The 18048-nt window shown below is 45.6% G+C and overlaps 1 protein-coding gene and 1 long non-coding RNA gene across 3 annotated transcripts in view; both read right to left on the bottom strand.

The window, feature by feature from the left end:
* The window catches only part of si:dkeyp-113d7.10 (zinc finger X-linked protein ZXDB), a 31844-nt gene extending 19396 nt beyond the window's left edge, over window positions 1-12448 (bottom strand). The window contains exon 1 of the mRNA XM_044181507.1: window positions 11831-12448. Within this exon, the coding sequence (XP_044037442.1) occupies window positions 11831-12242 (412 nt within the window). The 5' untranslated portion in view covers window positions 12243-12448. The remainder of the gene's footprint in view (window positions 1-11830) is intronic.
* On the bottom strand, window positions 1136-5480 carry LOC122869015. Of its 2 annotated transcripts, none has more exons than XR_006376219.1 (4): window positions 2806-5480; window positions 2233-2725; window positions 2042-2146; window positions 1136-1857 (listed from the first exon to the last, which is right to left on the bottom strand). It is a non-coding gene; the product is annotated as an uncharacterized LOC122869015 (long non-coding RNA). The 2 variants fall into 2 exon arrangements; XR_006376220.1 differs by having other exon boundaries at window positions 3252-5480.
* Window positions 12449-18048: the final 5600 nt, after the last annotated feature.

The following is an 18048-nucleotide window of genomic DNA, read 5'->3' as shown; positions in this document are numbered from 1 at the left end:
AAATCAATATTTGGTGTCAAATTATTGATTTCTTTGGTATCTGTGTAATATGCGGGATAATGTACGGCGAGCCCGTCGTTATTGCGACATTAACACCCTGCATCACCCTGTCAGAGAGTGGTTAATTTCAAAATAATGACCAGCTTGCTGTACATTACATCTAAACTCTGCATGATAATCAGATCTGAAATAGACAATCAGCAGCTGGTGTGTTTTAATAATGTGGAGACCCTTTTTCCCCAAAGAATAAAACAGGTAACAGCTGCTCACAGATCAGCTGGCAGCAGCGACCAACTGTCAAACTTTCATTTCTCCACAAGCACACGTCAAATAAATGTTTCCCAGAGATGGTTTCTGTCAGTTTAGGTCGTTCTGATCACGCTGATGTTTGTTCAAGTGTTTCTTTTTCTGATAAGTTTGGTTTTAATGAGTTATTTGATGCTGTAAAAACGGGGGTTCACGTCATGATTGACAGCTGAGGCAGGCTCGCGATTGGGTCGGCCGGGTGTGAGGGCGGGACCTCGATACCGCGGCTCCAAGCCCGACCACAAGATGGCGGCTCCCGTATCCGGGATATTTGGGCTTCATTTAGTACAGTGGGAGGACGTGGAGACGCGGCGTCCATCTTTATATACAGTATGTGGTTTGGAGCACGGCTAACTCCAAACAAATCTTTTCAAAATGGCTCTTGGCAACAAAGAGCCGGTGAGTTTGGGAGCAGCTGCAGATCAGAGGACCACAAAGAGTTTCATGGAGCGTGACGGACTTTAATCACCACCACACACTCCGCAGATCGTCCTCACCGAGGCGTCACGCCGTGTCACAACTCCGAGCCTCCTCCTGCATCACCGACAGAAATACAACACCAACGTGAACAATTATTAAACCGACTCGTCAGCAGAGCTGCAGAGATCTGACCTCAGACCCGAACGGTGTCAACACACAGTCACCGTCCCCAGTTCCACAGAGGTTTCTTCCCACGCTTTTACACCGGGATTAAAATAACTGAAACTTTTAGGGGTACAGGCAGAAAATGTAGGGGCGCACACCTTAAATCAACCTGCAACGCAATTTTCCCCCATTTTAACTGTATTACTGATAAATGCTTTGGTAATAAACACAGAAACCACCAATGTGCTGTTTTGTCACATTTTAATTGAATGGTGCTTAACAAATGCACATTCAGAAATGTGCACACAGTATTATTACTGACATTACAGTGCAAACCAAAACAAAGACATTACATGTAAACATGAGGTCAGCGGTCACTTTACACATTACAGCGTCAGAACAAGTCAACAGCCCGAGCCTCTCCTTCCTCCTTCGTCTTTTGCCCTGACTGAACCAGGTCTGTCCAGCCTCCTTGGTGTCCAACTCGTCCAAGCTAGGTCCCTCCATACTTATTCTAACGAGGTCCTCCGCTGTGGCTGCATGCAGGGGCCCTCTGACATCAGATTTAATCCTCTTCTGTGCTGAAAATCCCCGTTCACACACAGCAGAGGAGACGGGGTTTGTACCTTCTAGAGCAGAACGGCAATATGGCCTGGTAGGATGTAGTTTCTGGAGATCTCCATAGACTGATACTCCTCTCTGGCCAGACTGGTGTCACAGCCGTTAAGGAGTTAAGATCAAGAAACAATCGAAGCTTCTGTAGGATGGAGTTAGGTGTGTGACATTGTGTTCTTTGTTATACTGCCTTTTACATGCTCCGCCAGGATGATTTAAAGAGTCAGTGACCTTGTTAACACGGTGGAGAAGTGGTCCAGCAGGAAGTCCAGATGGTCTGTCATGAATCAGGACTGAAGATCTTGAATGACTTCACTGCCTTTAAGGTTGCAGTTGCTGTGGACTCTTCATCTGTTAAAAGAGAGAGACAGAGAGAATGATTGCTTATTTTATGTTTTCGGTAAATTTGTTATAATTCTGTCCTTTCACTGAATCTTTGTTTCAAAGTGCAGCACAGGACAGTCAACTGTCGCTCTCACTGCTTGCTGCAGCTTCAGTGTCAAACGAAGACATAAAATAATAAATAATTGCTTACCTGATATTTGTAGATGGGGTGAGTCTCACCATCATCGCCCTGCCTTTGTTTCTGGGCCTGAGCTCTGCCAGCCTACCACATGTTCAATCCCGCTGAAACACTTTCCTTACAAATTAGAACATAATCAGATTAGAGTTAATCGTACTCTGATTTAATTTAGCTTAAACAACATCTTGTCACTTCAGCGTTACCTGAGGCAAGATGGTGTCATTCCTGTGAAGGAGAAGGCTGAATTTGCTGATGGCCTCAAACGAGTCGGCCAGGAAGTCACAGAAACCTACAAAAGGTTCCATCTTCCATCATCCTCTTGCCCCGCAGGACATAAGCAAAATATCAGCCGTGTTTACAGATCCGAAATATGAACTGATTTTAAAAGTTAAATACAGACCTTCCTTGCTCGACGATGCAGTCAAACGTTCCATGTGGAAGCAGACTGCTGTGAACTGTCCCGGGTTCTGTAGGCTCCGGCCCTTTCCTCCAGGTCTCAGTAAGGTTTGCAGGGCCCGGGTTACATGTGGGCGCCAGCGTGTCCCACTAACACCACCGAGGCACTGACGCGCACGCCAGCTCCTCTCCGAGGGCTCTGAGCGCACTCACGCATGTAGCGGGACATCTTCCATACCATGTTACAGAGACTGTAGACTCGGTCAACAGTGGGGACTTTGGACGGACAGCAGTTCCAATCTATAATTAAAATGAATTCAACTTAAATACATGCATTGCTTACGACCCCTAACTTTGGCCTAATTGTCCACATAACCTACCTATGTGCAATGGAACGGGACAGTAAAAGCTTGGAGGAGGGATATTACACCTCCCTGACGCCCAAGACTGACTGCAGCTCCCATGGCGACTGTCTTCTCTAACCAGCCTGTCTCCTGTCTCTGTCCCTAGATGGCGAAAGGCCTCTTTGGTGGCATCATAGACTCCTTGAAATAACACGTTATCTATAACTGTGCACAGCTAAAGTTGATCTGAACGGTATTCACTGTACACCAAACCCACCAGCAGACAGGAACCCTTTCTTTCTCCCGTCATCTCACTGAACAGTTTGATCGTTGTGGCGTCTACAAACGATACATATTTCATTTAGGCTAAAAACCAAACCTGACAGCACAGAAACGGCTTCATTAGTGTAGTCTTTCACGTGACTGTTATTCTGAGTAAGCACTAAACTGCACTCTAATTATTTGCTTTATCAGTTACGTACCTTGAGCACGTGCACGCTGGACTTCCACGTGGCCAATCAAAATATTCGTCGCAGGATCCTTTCGTACATTGTTTCACATTCTTTAGTTGAAACATCCGTGCCGCCATCGATCATGAATGAGAGGTATGTGGCGTCCTTGATCTTCACGGGTCTTCTGTTTGAGTGAATCTGCAACAGCGCCAATGAACTGCCCACGTGCGGTGTCCTTACTGCGCGTAGGATTCACTTTTACGCCGTTCTTTTTCAACAATTCAACGTGACCCCTGAATTTGGCGAACGGTAGCTCGTGCTTAGCTATGAAATAGGCCGCGCTGAATTTCACTACCATTTCAGCCTCATCGGATGACTGAATGAGAAATGCTACTGCAAGTGGCGATGCCGTTTCATTTGTGTATTGTGTGCATTTGCTGCTGCTGTGCTTCATTAAGGTGTCGTGTTTAAACTGTGCGGTGCCAGTTGCCTCGGCAAACCTGGTTTCCCCGCATGTTGTGGACCACATCTGGTGCAGTAGATGGTTCATGGCGCTGCTGTTTTTGCTAAATCTAAGCCACGTAAACTCCCTGAGCCGCCCCTGTCGGAAACAGTGTGTTCTTGCCTTTTTCGCCACGGCCTCATCTGACCAACTCTGCCATTTGCTGCTGCGACGGGCCTGGCTCTGGTACAGGAGGAGCCGCCGATGGAAAAAATTTGTCAATGGTTCGTTTCGCCATGGTTGACTTTTACGGACGATGAGTGTGACGCCACGAAAGCGAGACACACGAGTGTAGATGATGTCACCCAAAGCGTTTTTTGTACCAGGCTGTAAACGTTTATTTCTGCTGTACAGTTGGGCATTTTAACACGGGGCTCTGTGGGGACTGACTTGCTTTTGGAGGCAGCCTCAAGTGGCCATTCGAGGAACTGCAGTTCTTGGCACTTCCTGTTGGCTTCAGTTTTCAGCCCCGGAGGTTGCCGCTTGGCCACTTGAAATGATTGTTGGTATTTGGATCCTTAAAGCTTCCATTACGGTTTTGATTGAGTCTTTTGTTTTTCATGAGAGGCTGCTGCTGTTTGTACAGAAGCTCCTAATAAAAGAAAATAATCTAATGTGATGAAGTACGGTACGGTTATTTTAAACCATTTCTTAACTGAATTTACAGAACAATTACTGTATCATGATATATACTGTTACCATGGTGTAAAATTACACATACCTTGGTAGAAGATTTTGGCCATTTCACCCATCCCTTCCTGGGACTGCACAATGTTAATGTGATATTGCATCTCTCTGCTGTACCCTCTTTATTTTAAGGGTTACAAAACATCGTAAATTAAACTCCGTATCCAACTGCAGCCCTGACTGATGCTGGATTTTGAGGCTGACACTGATGTTGATATTTGGAAATAAAATTTTAAAAAATCAGAAACATAAAACACGTAACAAACAATCACAGAGGATCTTACAGTGGAAACATCAACCTGCCAGAGCTCTGGTGGACAAACTTTCACTAAATGACCTCAAACTTAGTTTGGCAGTTCTCATTTATCAGCTGACATAAACACCGATACTGATAAACTACCTGCAATGAGCTGATATCTGATGATTTAGCGACCTGACCCATTTATCGGTCTAGCTCGAGCACCGACCCAAACGTGTCTGTAGCACCAAGTTTAGAAAACTATGAGGTAATAAATGTCGACATCAAACATCTGAGATTCACAATGTTGTTGACTGATTTGTTCATCTGATAGTTTTTGATTCAAATCAAAAACTTTGTTGCTTTTAAATTCATTTGACAACTTTGACGTCTTTTGCTCAACAAACAAAAAGGATCTTTTCTATTTCTCAAACATATAGTGCTGGGTCAAGCACTGAAAACGTTGGCATTGATTGTCTGGTCAGATTCATAATCTTTACGTTTATTTTACTATCTTACTTTAAATCATCATTTTATCATGTTTAACTCTATTTTATTTATTTATTTATTTATTTATTTATATATTTAGAGACCTTTAACAGACATGTTGTGGGAATCGAACCTGAGACCTTCTGGTGTGGGGGGGCAGGACTGACCCTACTGTTGTGTGATGACTCAGGGTCAGACTCTCCACATGTCCATATGGTCACACCCAACAGTTTATACAAGTTCAGCTGAGTCGATTAGTCGACTGACAGGAAATGAATCAGCAGCTGTTTTGATGTTTGGAGTCGTTTCTCCTGTAAATCACTTCCTGGCTGCAGCTCCTCAGATGTGCAGATCTGCTGCTTTTCCTCTGAACGACTGTAATAACTGTGATGTTTGTTAATAACGTCGAGCTTTGGACTGTCGGTCGGACACGACGACGCGGTGAAGGCGTGACGGCGTTTCTCACCGTTTTCACCAGTTTTCCAAACCGATCGATCGATGGATCGAGAGTTTCTGTGTGTACATTAAGATAAAATTGTTATCTAATTGTTATTCGGTCCACTATTGGTTATTTAAAGAGCAACTTAACACCCTGTTTTAGCTTTTCTCTGTTTTATATCAAAGTAAACTGAATCTCTTTGGGTTTTGGACTGTTGGTGGGACAAATCAAGACGTCAACAAGTCCTCTGGGAAACTGGGATACACATTTTTACTATTTAAAATCATTTTATAGACCAAATGATTCATCGATTAATTAAGAGAATAACTGAAATTGAGAATAATCTTTACTTACAGCTAGGGTTGCAGCAGTATACCGTGACATGAAAATTGACGGTTATCATGCCATGTACATTTGCTTATCTACGGTTTTGAATTCTACCGTATTAGTGTCAAGTTTTATAATATTTTAGGACATAATTATAACAAAGCGTTTGTTCCACCAAAAAAATCTCTTCTGTTTTTATTCCTTTAAGGGTCGTAACTGATAATAATCGCGTAATACCGTGAAACCACGATATTCTCAGAGACGGTTATCGTACCGTTGCAACCCTATTTACAGCCTTAAACCAACGTTTCAGTTTCAGAGGTTTGGATTTAAGTCTGTTCAGTGTCCTCGTGGCTGCAGATCTCTGTGGGGGTTCATTTAATAACTTTCACTAACAAAACACTCCAGCTTTTCTTTTTAACCTCCTCCTCATCCTTTGTTTCTCTCCACAGTGAGCAGACATGGGGTGAAAGCTTAGCCTAGTTTCTGATATGTGAAGGCCGCCCAGAAAAGCAGAGTGACCTTTGACCCGAGCATGTCGGGCCGTGGCCTCATTATCTCACCGCATGTTACTGTGTTATTCCTGCTTCGCTGCTTGGTCCCCGCTCTGCTGATGTTATGAACAGCGACTCCTGGAAACGTATTTTAATTTATGAAAGACATAGTGGGATATAACCATATTTTTCAACCCTTTTATTACTTCTTCGGTACTACAGCACAAGCCTCCTGCATGAACCACAGAGCAGAGCTTTAAACAAAATCCACCAGACTGTGTGGGAGTGATACCACTTTACTGTGGACTCAAAATAGCGGATAACAACAAAATGCTAACATAAGAGCTAACTAGCACCGACAAGACAACTAAGAAACAGGAGGGAAGCTTGTCAGGCAGTAGTACTCTCTGGAGCGCTCTTGGTGCAAAGCCCAAGAATAAATCACTTCCCTGGGAAACGGGAGGACGAGTGACAGCCAGAGTCCAGCGCCCGGAGATTTGTGGTGCTACTGGCTGGACACAGCCGTGGACAGCTGCTAAAGGAAGAACTAACCTCCCCAACAACCAAGTGTAAAACCTGAGAACAGATTTGCACCACTGCTGCTGCAGGACACTGGATATCCGTCACATGACCCCTGGATAATCTCGTCTTCACAGCGCAGGGTAAGGACTGACTGACTGTAAGCTAAAGGCTACAGGGATAGCTAATGATTGTGGGTGTTTTTGCTGTTAAAGATGTAAAAAACACGAGCATTAAGAGCTGAACACCTTCTTCTGATATTCAGTCAGGAGTTGGACGCCACAGCACTGAGACTGCTTTTCTTAAGGTCTTTAATGACATCAACTTAAACACAGTGGAGAAGTTTCAGTCTTGGTATTATTAGATCTCAGTGCTGCATTCGACACGGTCGACCACAACATGGTACTAGACAGACTGGAACACTGGGGCTTTCTGGTACAGCGCTAAACTGGTTTGAATCCTATTTGAAGGACAGGAACTACTTTGTGTCGGCCGGTAATCACACATCTGAGCGTAACACAAATGGCATGTGGAGTTCCCCAGAGATCTGTTCTCGGGCCTCTTCTATTCAACATTTACAAGCTCCCACTAGCTCAGATTACAGAAAATAAATATCTCACCGTCATTATGCAGACGACACACCGATATATCTAACGATGTCACCAGCTGACTCGTCCCATACAAACACTGAGTGAGTGTATTCAACAAATCAGTGTCTGAATCAGCCGACATTTTCTTCAGTTAAAAATAAATCTGAAATAATTGATTTTGGAGGCAAAAATTAAAAGTCAGAGCTCAGCTTCAGTCGCTAACGTTAAAGACCACAAACCAGACCAGAGATCTGGGTGTAGTCCTGGACTCAGACCTCAATTTCAACATCCACATGAAGACATTTACAAAATCAGCCGACGGTCACCTGAAGAATATATCAAGAATTAAAGGATTTAGAAAAAAGTGCCCATGTGTTCAGTCGGCTCGACTACTGTAACGCAGGAGAGGCAAGACCAGGAGAGACCACATCAGGCCAGTCAAACTGGTCCACAGTCAGCCTGAAATATCACTGAAACCAGGCGCTATCAGGCGAGTTCATGGACCAGACTATGACACTCTCCCAGCTGTGTCCTCGCTTGGTTTATTTCGTGTACCCAGCTTCGACGTCTGTGGCCCTCGAATCGTCAATATAGGATCCGATCAGCACAAGCCCGGATCTGCTTCCTGTCCCCAGAGTCCAAACTAAACCTGGAGAAGCAGCATTTAGTTTTTATGCTCCACATATCTGAAACAAACTCCCTGAACTCAGTGAGCTCCAACTCAGGGTTCTTTTAAATCAAGACTGAAGACTTTTCTTTTGTTAAATTAAACTTGGGACTATTTATTCATATCTTGCGCTGTAGCTGTGAACTGTTTTATTCCCTTTTATCTTATTCCATTATGTTTCTCTTTTAAATCCTATTTAAATGTGTCTTTTTATTTGGTCTTTTCATACGGCCTTGTGTCGTAATGCCTGTTATAACTTACGTAAAGCCGTTTAACTGCCTTGTTGTTGAAAGGTGTCTCGCCATCTGGGTTTGATTTCAGGACACAATCTGATGGGGGTTTTTTTTTTGTTACAATAAAATCCTGCTCAGGTCAGGACGTGATTCGCCGTCACCGCTGTGATGTCACCATCTGTCCCCCCCCCGGGCCGTGATCGTGTCGTGTCACGCCACCGGCCTGGTTTTTCAGACGGGCGCGAGGAAGCTTTGCGTGTCAGCTGTGTTGTTTGCGTTCGAGTGCGCAAATGTGTGCATGCATGCGTGAGAGTGCGGCGGCGGCGTCTTTCTTTCTCACGTGTCTCTGCATGTGGATGTTTGTATGTGCGCTGCTGCAGCTGCGTGTGTGTGTGTGCTGCAGTTGTGCAGCTGAAGCACACACACACACACACACACACACACACAGAGCTGCGTCTGAATGCGACTGACAGAGTTTCTGATGGAGGAAGTCAGTCCTGTTCAGATGGATTAAGTTCGTCCAGATCAGCTTTGTCTTTTACCACAGAACCTCCACCTCCACACACACACCACGCTACAGTCCTTCACATGCACTGCGTTTGTTTGCACAGCTAATTCAAGTAGATTTACTCCTCCGAAAATGGTTTAATTTTCGACTTTCACTCCTGCAGAAGCACCGTAACATCCTACTCGTGCTCACATCGCTGTTTTCCATTAAATCGATTAATCGTTCCAGATATTTATCAAAAAGAAAGGGCCAAACACTCTGTGTTCGCTGCTTTTTAAATGTTCTTGTTTGAGATCAGTAAACTGAATGTCTTTGGGGTTTGGACAAAACAAGACATTTTTAGACGTCATCTTGGGCTTTAGGCATTTTCTAACAGGCATTTTTCACCCATTTCTATAATTCAAACAACTATTATCTTATTATCTGTGTATCGCTTAACTTGCCACTTCAGTTTCTCACTTTTGAAAATTAGCCAGCTGGTTAACACTAGTACATTTACAGAAATGTGGATTAATGTGTTGTTCTTACAAAAAAAAAAAAAACACAAAATAAAGAAAACAACTGTCAGATGAACTGAAAAAGACAATAATTGACAGTTGCAGCCGTCCAATAAAACAAGAGCTTACAATGCCAAACACCAGGAATTAGACCAATCTGCTGGAATGTGCCGCGAGGCTCTCAGAGAAGCACCTTAGCAACAAACAGTCATTTTATACACTAAACAGCTAATTGATTAACCAATCATATACACAGATCGTTAGTTGCAGCCGTATAAATCTACGTGCTCTGAACGGCCGTGGGAGTTACAGCACTATTTTCACTACTGTTTGATATTTTATATGCAAACAATTATTTGAAAAGATAAGTCAGCCATTTTGTGTATAACTGTGTCGTGTTTACACTCAGCTGCCAGTTTATTAGGCTCAGCAGCTGAAACTGGTCCTGCAGTAAATCCTCCTCCAGGAAGGTTATAACGTTCGGTTCGTGCTGAAACCGACCCGTGTTTCTGTCATTTTGTCCACCGCGTCTGTATGAACGAGTTAAACTACAGAAACGCACCTCCGTGTGCGACGCAACACCTCGTCCTCCGTGACGACCCTACAGGCGAATCGGCACAAACCGATCGTCGGATTTCTCGCAGTAGTTTCAGCTGTACCTGAAGAGCTGGACGCCGAGCGCGGGTCGTACTGTACCTGATGTTTTTGCATTCGCTAGTTTCACCTCCACGGCGTTTTATTTGTTCAAAACACAATTAAAAGTTAACATCCGCTTACTTTTAGAGCTGAAATTAGTCAACCGTGAGGAAAAAAAAACAACTGATAATTGATTAATTGGCTTTTCTGAATGGAGCATCTTTGGGTTTTGGGAACTTGTGATTTCTGACATGTTACAGGCACAGAGATTACTTAATCCAAAAAATAACTGCTAGATTAACGGACAATAAACATCGTGAGCTGCAGCCCTACTTTCTCTTCCTACACACTGCCCAAGAAAAACACACCAAACTGGAGGGGTCACGTGGCAAACCCAAAGAGCATCACTCTCTGGAGTCATCGCTTCACACAAGACAAAGACGCTCGCTTCACGTCTTCGTGGTGACCGGCCGCCATGTTGAGGCTCTCTCTGTTTACGACACAGCTCGTGCACTGAATGGAAGAGGAAGCCATGTTGATGCACGTGGACAGCACATCTCGCTGACTTTTTAAATGCTTATTTATACTTTTAAAGCCAATGTTTTATAGCAATTTCCTCTGTTTTCCAATTTCCCTCCTGTGTTAATGAGTAATAACTGTTATTAATCAGCACTAGTTTCCAACGATACCAAACTCTGACCTCATGCGCCTGAAACCTACTCTTGACCTTCGCGCCCCGTCGTTTCCCTTGTTAAAAACAAAATGGACTCCCTCCAAACTGACGCCCAAGGCCTCGCCTCCACCTGAACGCAAACTGTGTGGAAACCCAACCAGGCTCCTGGAGGAACCTTTTGGCCCTTGGAAGTTGAACTGGCGACGCATTCGAGCGCTTCTCTTGATGATAAATCTGACTTGAGACCCGTAAAAATACTGAAAGACACTTGCTGAATATCTGAAAACACAGAAATACGGCGCCCGTGCTACATCCTTCCCCCTTTCCACGCCTCAGCACGCTTCTTCTCCGGTGAAACGCTGATTAAACCCCGCCGGTGGTTTGCCTCGATGTCGGTCTACAATCCTGTCGACCACCAGGCCGTCTCCTGCAGTCTGTTGCTTCTTTGTCCTGATCCCCCCTCCCCAACAACACCACCGCCGCAGCCCCTCCATTCCTGAAGAGGACGTGAAGGCTGTAAATCTTGTTTTATGATCTACAAGAATCGAGGCCTCGTTGTTTTGGTTTTTTTTTTTTTATATATATTTAACTTTGCAGTGTCTTTGTTTTCCAACCCGTGCTGCTCGACCAGCCGCTTTTCCTCATGAACCTGTTCTGTCAAAAGCCTAAATACATGTGATCTGACACAACAGCCGAACGGGGTATTTATGGAACGGCTCCACAGTCAGTCCTGGTTTTCCATTATAACCATTATACCCTGCTTTACCTCCATTCTGGTCCAATTAAACCCCAATTAAAAAAGTTGCCCTGACCCATTTTCAGGCCGTCCTGTCTGTGTGTGGCTCAGGGAGGCCAGTTTTTCTGCGCCGTGTCTTCACACTGAGGCTTCTTTGTGCTGCTGAACATGTCAGGAAAGCCCATGAATCTTGGTTTTTATCACCTGCAGGCCTCACTCTCTCTGCAGCTCGGTTTACTCATAAACCCTTCAAAACCCCGGCCTGCAGAGTTACGCAATGCCGCGTTAGCTGCAGAGACAGAGGGAGGAGTGCCCCGGACAACTGTTTGTTTGTGTGTGAATATGATGTTGTATGTTGTATAACGGGTGCCTACCCACGACTCGTCCTCTGTGCTCCAGGCGGCGTGTGTCGGTGGGTACGCCGGGCTCGGTGCCCTGCCCTCCGGGGGCGTGTAGCAGCTGCTGCCTCTGCTCGGGCTTTGTTCTGCCGCTGTCCGCCCTCTCGTCCCCCGCCGCCGCCGCCGCCGCCGCCGCCTTGTTCTTACCCGCCACCGGGGAGCCGCCGCTGTCCGCGGGGTTGGCGTTGCCTCGGCCCCGGTTCTCCCGCGACTGCAGCAGGAGCGTGAGCCGGCGGTTTTCTTGCTCCTTCACGGCCGTCTCCAGCAGCAGCGTGTTCAGACTGGAGCCCACCGTCTTGCTTATTTCCTGGACGGCGAGCTGAACGACTTGCTCCAGCACGGACTCCAGCTGGCCCTGGAAAAACGAAATGTACACGGCCCCGTTCATGTTTTCGCCCCCTCCGGTAAGAGGGCTCTCTCATTCTTCTGTACCCGAGCCCCCAGCCCACCCCCCTGCCCTGTCTCCCCGACGGAAAACTGGGTAACAATCGGCCGCGGGTCGCTCGGCTGTTCCGGCGGCTGCTCGGCTCCTCCGGCTGCTGCTGCTGCTCTCTCCCTCTCGGCTCGCCGCGCGTGTTCGGCCCCTTCGGAGGACGCCGGAAAGACCCGAGTAGAGGCGCAGCAGCATTTTCCCGCCCACATGTCTCGGCCCCGGCGCGCGCGCGCACCGCGCACGCTCGCGCCCTTGCAGTCAGCCGCGCCATTTTGGCTTTCAGAAAATAACATCAGTCATTACCAAATGTCAGCACAGAACCGCGTTATTACTCCGAAATACCTGAAAATTACTCACTGTGGCCGCGCAGCACTGAGATAACAGCAGTTCTACTAAACCACCGGACCTCAGACCAACCACTGCACTTTATATTACATGAAAAATAACATTAAATAAATCTCAGGATATAAGAGCTACTGGTACTAATCCTCTGTTTATCCCCCTTCCTGCTGTGCTTATTGTGTCTTTCTGCCCCTTTGAAGCACTTTTGTTTTTACTTGTTCCTCCGTATGATAACTTGGCCTACATAGAGAAGAGTTGGTTTGAACGGGGCGTCAAGGAAGCCATTTTTGTGAAAAAAGAAAACCCCTCTTTGAACAGAAATGGTGGTCTGAGATTTAATCTGCCCAAAGTCTATCAGAGTGTATTAACACCTTGGTCAAGCCAATCACATGCTAATCAGGTACTTAACAGTGATGAGGGAGGTGCAGCCAGAGAACAATAGGCCTGATTACTGATTACTGGGCCATCATGGAAACAAAAGGTCAGTTTCAGGTGAAACTAGCTAATCAACAGATACTCAGGTAGACTCCTTCCTGAGGGCGGGGCTTATGTAACACAGAGTAGCTTAAATTTCTAGTTCCCGTCCCATTTTTTCACAATTGAGAATGACTTCCGGATGGGAGCCGAAACGTCTTGATTCTGAAAACAGCGTCCAGACGACTACGACTGAAACCTTTTCTACGATTCTACAACTTGGCCTACATCAAATCAGTCTATATATCTGAAATCTTATGATCTGTGTCAACTGTCGGGCTGAAACCTGTTTCAAACAGTCCACGGCTGAGCCCAGCAGCTATTTTCACTGTTTACGAGTCTACTGATTTACTCGATTAGTCGACTAATCGATCAGAGGGAAAATGGTGGAACCGCTAACAACTCGTAAACATCTGAAACGTGACATTGTAAGAGGTCACAAGCCAAAAAGGTTGGAAACACTGGTGTAGTTTTCAACAATGTGCTGTATTTATAAGCTTATTATATGTTTTTTTTACATAAAATCTTCAGCTGAAAAAGTAACTAGCAACTAAAGCCGTCATATAAATGTAGCGCGGTAAAAAGTACAATAGAAGTGTAAAGTAGCACAAAATGGGAACAACTCAAGTAAAGTACAAGTACCTCAAAATTGTACTAAAGTACAGTAGTTGGGAGTAAATGTACTTAGTTTCCAGCACTGCTGTTCGGTCTCTGTCACACACGGTTTGCATTGTAAATGAGATGGTGTCTCTGCTCCTGAACAGTACAAACACACACAGAAAATGACTCTTATGTAACACCTGAAACCAGAACAATAACTGCCCTCGGCCACAGCTGCGCGCTCACCAAGTCTCCGGTTTCAACTGGGTTTTTCAGCAAAGGTGAAGCCACATTAACATGAAATCTACTGTGCAAAATCCTCAAAATCCACATATCTGTCATCAGTGTAATTAAGCAGTACATGTACAGTATGTGTGTGCAGGTTCGTGCTTCCAGCCGGATCAGGAACTCCGTCACCACGTGTGATTATAAACTACAAAACCAAAGCCCAAGGCCCACCCACTTCCTGTTTAGTTTAATTAGCATTCAAGAACTACAGCTCCCATCAGGGTCCGCAGCTCTTCTGCGGCTAGTGTCGCCTTCACATCATGGCACATCATATATCAAAATATGGATCAAAGGAAACCAAAGTACAAACCTTCCAGAACATCACTTTATTTTACACTAACTGACAGAATAATGGTCACCAGTTGTGTAAACTAAACAAGGTGCGTTAGCCTGGTTAAGATTTACCTGTCTGTCTGTTGAATGTACAAACACGTGATGACCTTACAGACCATGATGCATTGCTGCAGGTTAAACTGCCCAACAGGATATAAAGCAGTTAAAATGAGCTCGACCTGAAACATCTGCAGCAGTAAAATGCAACACACACATGAATGCAGCAGGAATATGAATCCAGAAACATCAGATATAATAAAACACTGACAGGAAGCGTTTTACTGCACAGGGACGACTTTTAGCTGATAATACTTCATACTTTTACTGCAGTGAGGTTTTGCAGGCAGTACCTTTACTAACAGAGTATTTCTACACTGTGGCATTGCTACTTTTACTCAGTAAAGCATCTGAGTGCTTCTTCCACCTCCGGCTATATATGTATGAGATAATCCATAATCATAATAACAGTGGCTCATATATCTGAGCTGCCTTGAGAGAGAAACATGCCCCTGTTAGTGTGAACAGCAGTAACGTGGCTGTAATGATCAGTTATCATGTAATGATCAGTTATCGTGTATCTGCAGCGGCTGTGATGGTTTTGTTTGGGGCAGTAAAATCTGACTCATCATCTCTTTAATTCCGCATTACATCACTGGCAGCATCACAGCGTGCAGCACCGGGGAGGAGGGGGCAGCGCTGCTTCGTGTCCGCAGAGGCAGCGGCCCTCTCCGGCTCTGATTGAGCGCATGCCGCAGCGGAGGGACACGCCCCCTAAAACAAGCCGCGCGTTTGCTCCGGGCGGTACGGTAGCGCGTCAGAGGAGGGCGGAGTCAGCGTCACGGTCGCGCCGCTCCTTTTTGTTGTGAGGAGCCGAGCTGCACCTGGCCGGGCCACACGCCCCCCCCTCCCCGCGGCCTCCGCTCCCTCTGTGGCCGCCTGTGTGAAGCCTTGAGGCGGCCTGGAGCTCCAGCGGCGGACCGCTGACTGGCTGGATGTCTGCTACCTGCTTTTTTTTTTTTTTTAAATTTCGTTTTCAGGCCTGTGGTGTGAATGCAACACTGTTATGTCACCAGGATGTGTTTACAATACATGCAGACTCTGAGAGAGAGAGAGAAATGGGGAAGTGGTTTTGAGCATTTCCTTCTGATTTCTTTTGGGTTGCACGCATCAATGACTCGATCCTTTAAGTAACTTAAAAATGTTTTAATCATCACGTGGACTGCACACACACCCTTTAATATAAACCAGTGCTCCCTTACTTTGCAGAATTTAGTGCCTTAATTTAATCTTTACGAGCCCTGAGAGCTGGTCCTTCAAATATAACACAAATTAACTGTTTAAATCCCTTTAAAGCTGAAGTAGGCAATACTTTTTCATTATAATTTCAGGTTAAAATACCTAATTTTGACCATTACATGTCACTAACAATATTTAATTGAAGGGTTGCTTAAAAAAAATATGTGTCTGTGGGGGCTTTTAGAAACTGTACCCAGCCTGAATCAAACAACCAATCGAGCTTAGCTAGCGTGTAACTAGCCAATCACAGCGACTCTGTACAAACAACGGTCATCCCTCCCACAGCCATGTCGAGCGGTGTGTTACGTGAGCGGAAAAGGGCCACGGTGCAGCTTATGTTACTTGAAATGTTCGCTATCTTATTTTTGCTAAGTTAGCTTAAATTAGCTGGCCTGGTTAGATATCAACATTGCACAGATGACTTGTTGTAGTGCTAACGTTAGCACTTGTCTTGAATGAATAGGGCAACGTCCGCATCGCTCTTCAGCTGCTTATCGTAGACTGTATCAGCGAGGCTAACAGCAGCTAGCCACAGACACTAATTACCTTGCAACAAACATTAGGCTTCCACTGTCGCCCTCTTATATACAGTATGTCTCTCCGATGTTGACCCTCGTCTGATCTCTGTTTTTATTTAGCTCTTTCTTTTTCTCTCTCTCTTCGCCGCAGTTCAATTCAATTTTATTTATATAGCGCCAGTTCATAACAGAAGTTATCTCATTGCACTTTTCCTATAGAGCAGGTCCAGACCGAACTCTATAATATTAATTACAGAGACCCAACAAATCCCACCATGACCAAGCACTTGGCCACAGTGGCAAGGAAATACTTCCTTTAAGAGGCAGAAACCTCGAGCAGAACCAGACTCAATGGTGGGCGGCCATCAGAGGGGAGGGGGGGGCACAATGCAAATACCACCTAGAATTTTAAAATAGTAATAATGATAGGAATGATAGTGATAGGAATAATAATGATAATAATAGTAATAAGACTAATAACAACAACTGTAGCAGCAGCGGTTGTCGAGCAGGAACACGGGGGCAGCAGGTGGCCCACAACCACAGATCCAGACTCTGCAGGAACACGGGGGGCAGCAGGCGGCCCACAACCACAGATCCAGACTCTGCACGAACACGGGGGCAGCAGGCGGCCCACAACCACAGATCCAGACTCTGCAGGAACACGGGGGCAGCAGGTGGCCCACAACCACAGATCCAGACTCTGCAGGAACACGGGGGCAGCAGGTGGCCCACACCCACAGATCCAGACTCTGCAGGAACACGAGGGGCAGCAGGTGGCCCACAACCACAGATCCAGACTCTGCAGGAACACGGGGGCAGCAGGTGGCCCACAACCACAGATCCAGACTCTGCAGGAACACGGGGGCAGCAGGTGGCCCACAACCACAGATCCAGACTCTGCAGGAACACGGGGGGCAGCAGGTGGCCCACAACCACAGATCCAGACTCTGCAGGAACACGGGGGCAGCAGGTGGCCCACACCCACAGATCCAGACTCTGCAGGTCTGGAGGCAGAAATACCTGCTGAAAGCGACAGAAGGAGAGAGGAGAGAGACAAGAAAGCACAGAACTACGGGAGAGAGAAGATGTCGAGTTAGTAACATGCAGTAATGGGATAAAAATACATGCAGATGGAGAGGGAGAGGAGGAGAGAGGAGAGAGGTGCATCATGGGAAGTCTCCCGGTAGTCTAGGCAACTGGAGAGTCTTAAGGGACTTATTCGGGCAGCCTGAAGAACTGCAATAGTCCAACCTAGAAGTAACAAATGCATGCACTAGCTTTTCGGCATCATTTTGAGACAGGATGTGCCTGATTTTTGCAATGTTACGTAGGCGAAAGAAGGCAGTCCTTGAAGTTTGCTTCATGTGGGAGTTAAAGGATAAATCCTGATCAAAGATAACTCCGAGGTTCCTTACGGTGGTGCTGGAGGCCAGGGCAATGCCATTTAGAGCAACTATATCTTTAGATGATGTGTCTCGGAGGTGTTTGGGGCCAAGTACAATAACTTCAGTTTTGTCTGAGTTTAACATCAGAAAGTTGCAGGTCATCCAGGTCTTTATGTCCTTAAGGCATGCTTAAAGTTTAGCTAACTAATTAGTTTCATCTGGCTTGATCAATATAGATATAATTATGTATCATCCGCATAACAATGAAAGTTTATGGAGTGTTTCCTAATAATATTGCCTAAAGGAAGCATATATAAGGTGAACAGAATTGGTCCAAGCACAGAGCAAAAGCAAAAGCACTAACTTTGGCGTGCACGGAGGACTCACCGTTAACATGTACAAACTGAGATCGATCTGAATGATAGGATTTAAACCAGCTTAGTGCGGCTCCTTTAATGCCAATTAAATGTTCCAGTCTCTGTAATAGGATGTTATGGTCAGTGGTGTCGAATGCAGCACTAA

This window comes from Siniperca chuatsi, linkage group LG21 (assembly GCF_020085105.1).
Source record: "Siniperca chuatsi isolate FFG_IHB_CAS linkage group LG21, ASM2008510v1, whole genome shotgun sequence".
NCBI classification, from domain to species: domain Eukaryota; kingdom Metazoa; phylum Chordata; class Actinopteri; order Centrarchiformes; family Sinipercidae; genus Siniperca; species Siniperca chuatsi.
Note: the sequence above shows the minus strand (reverse complement) of the source record. Positions and strands in the feature narration are given on the sequence as shown.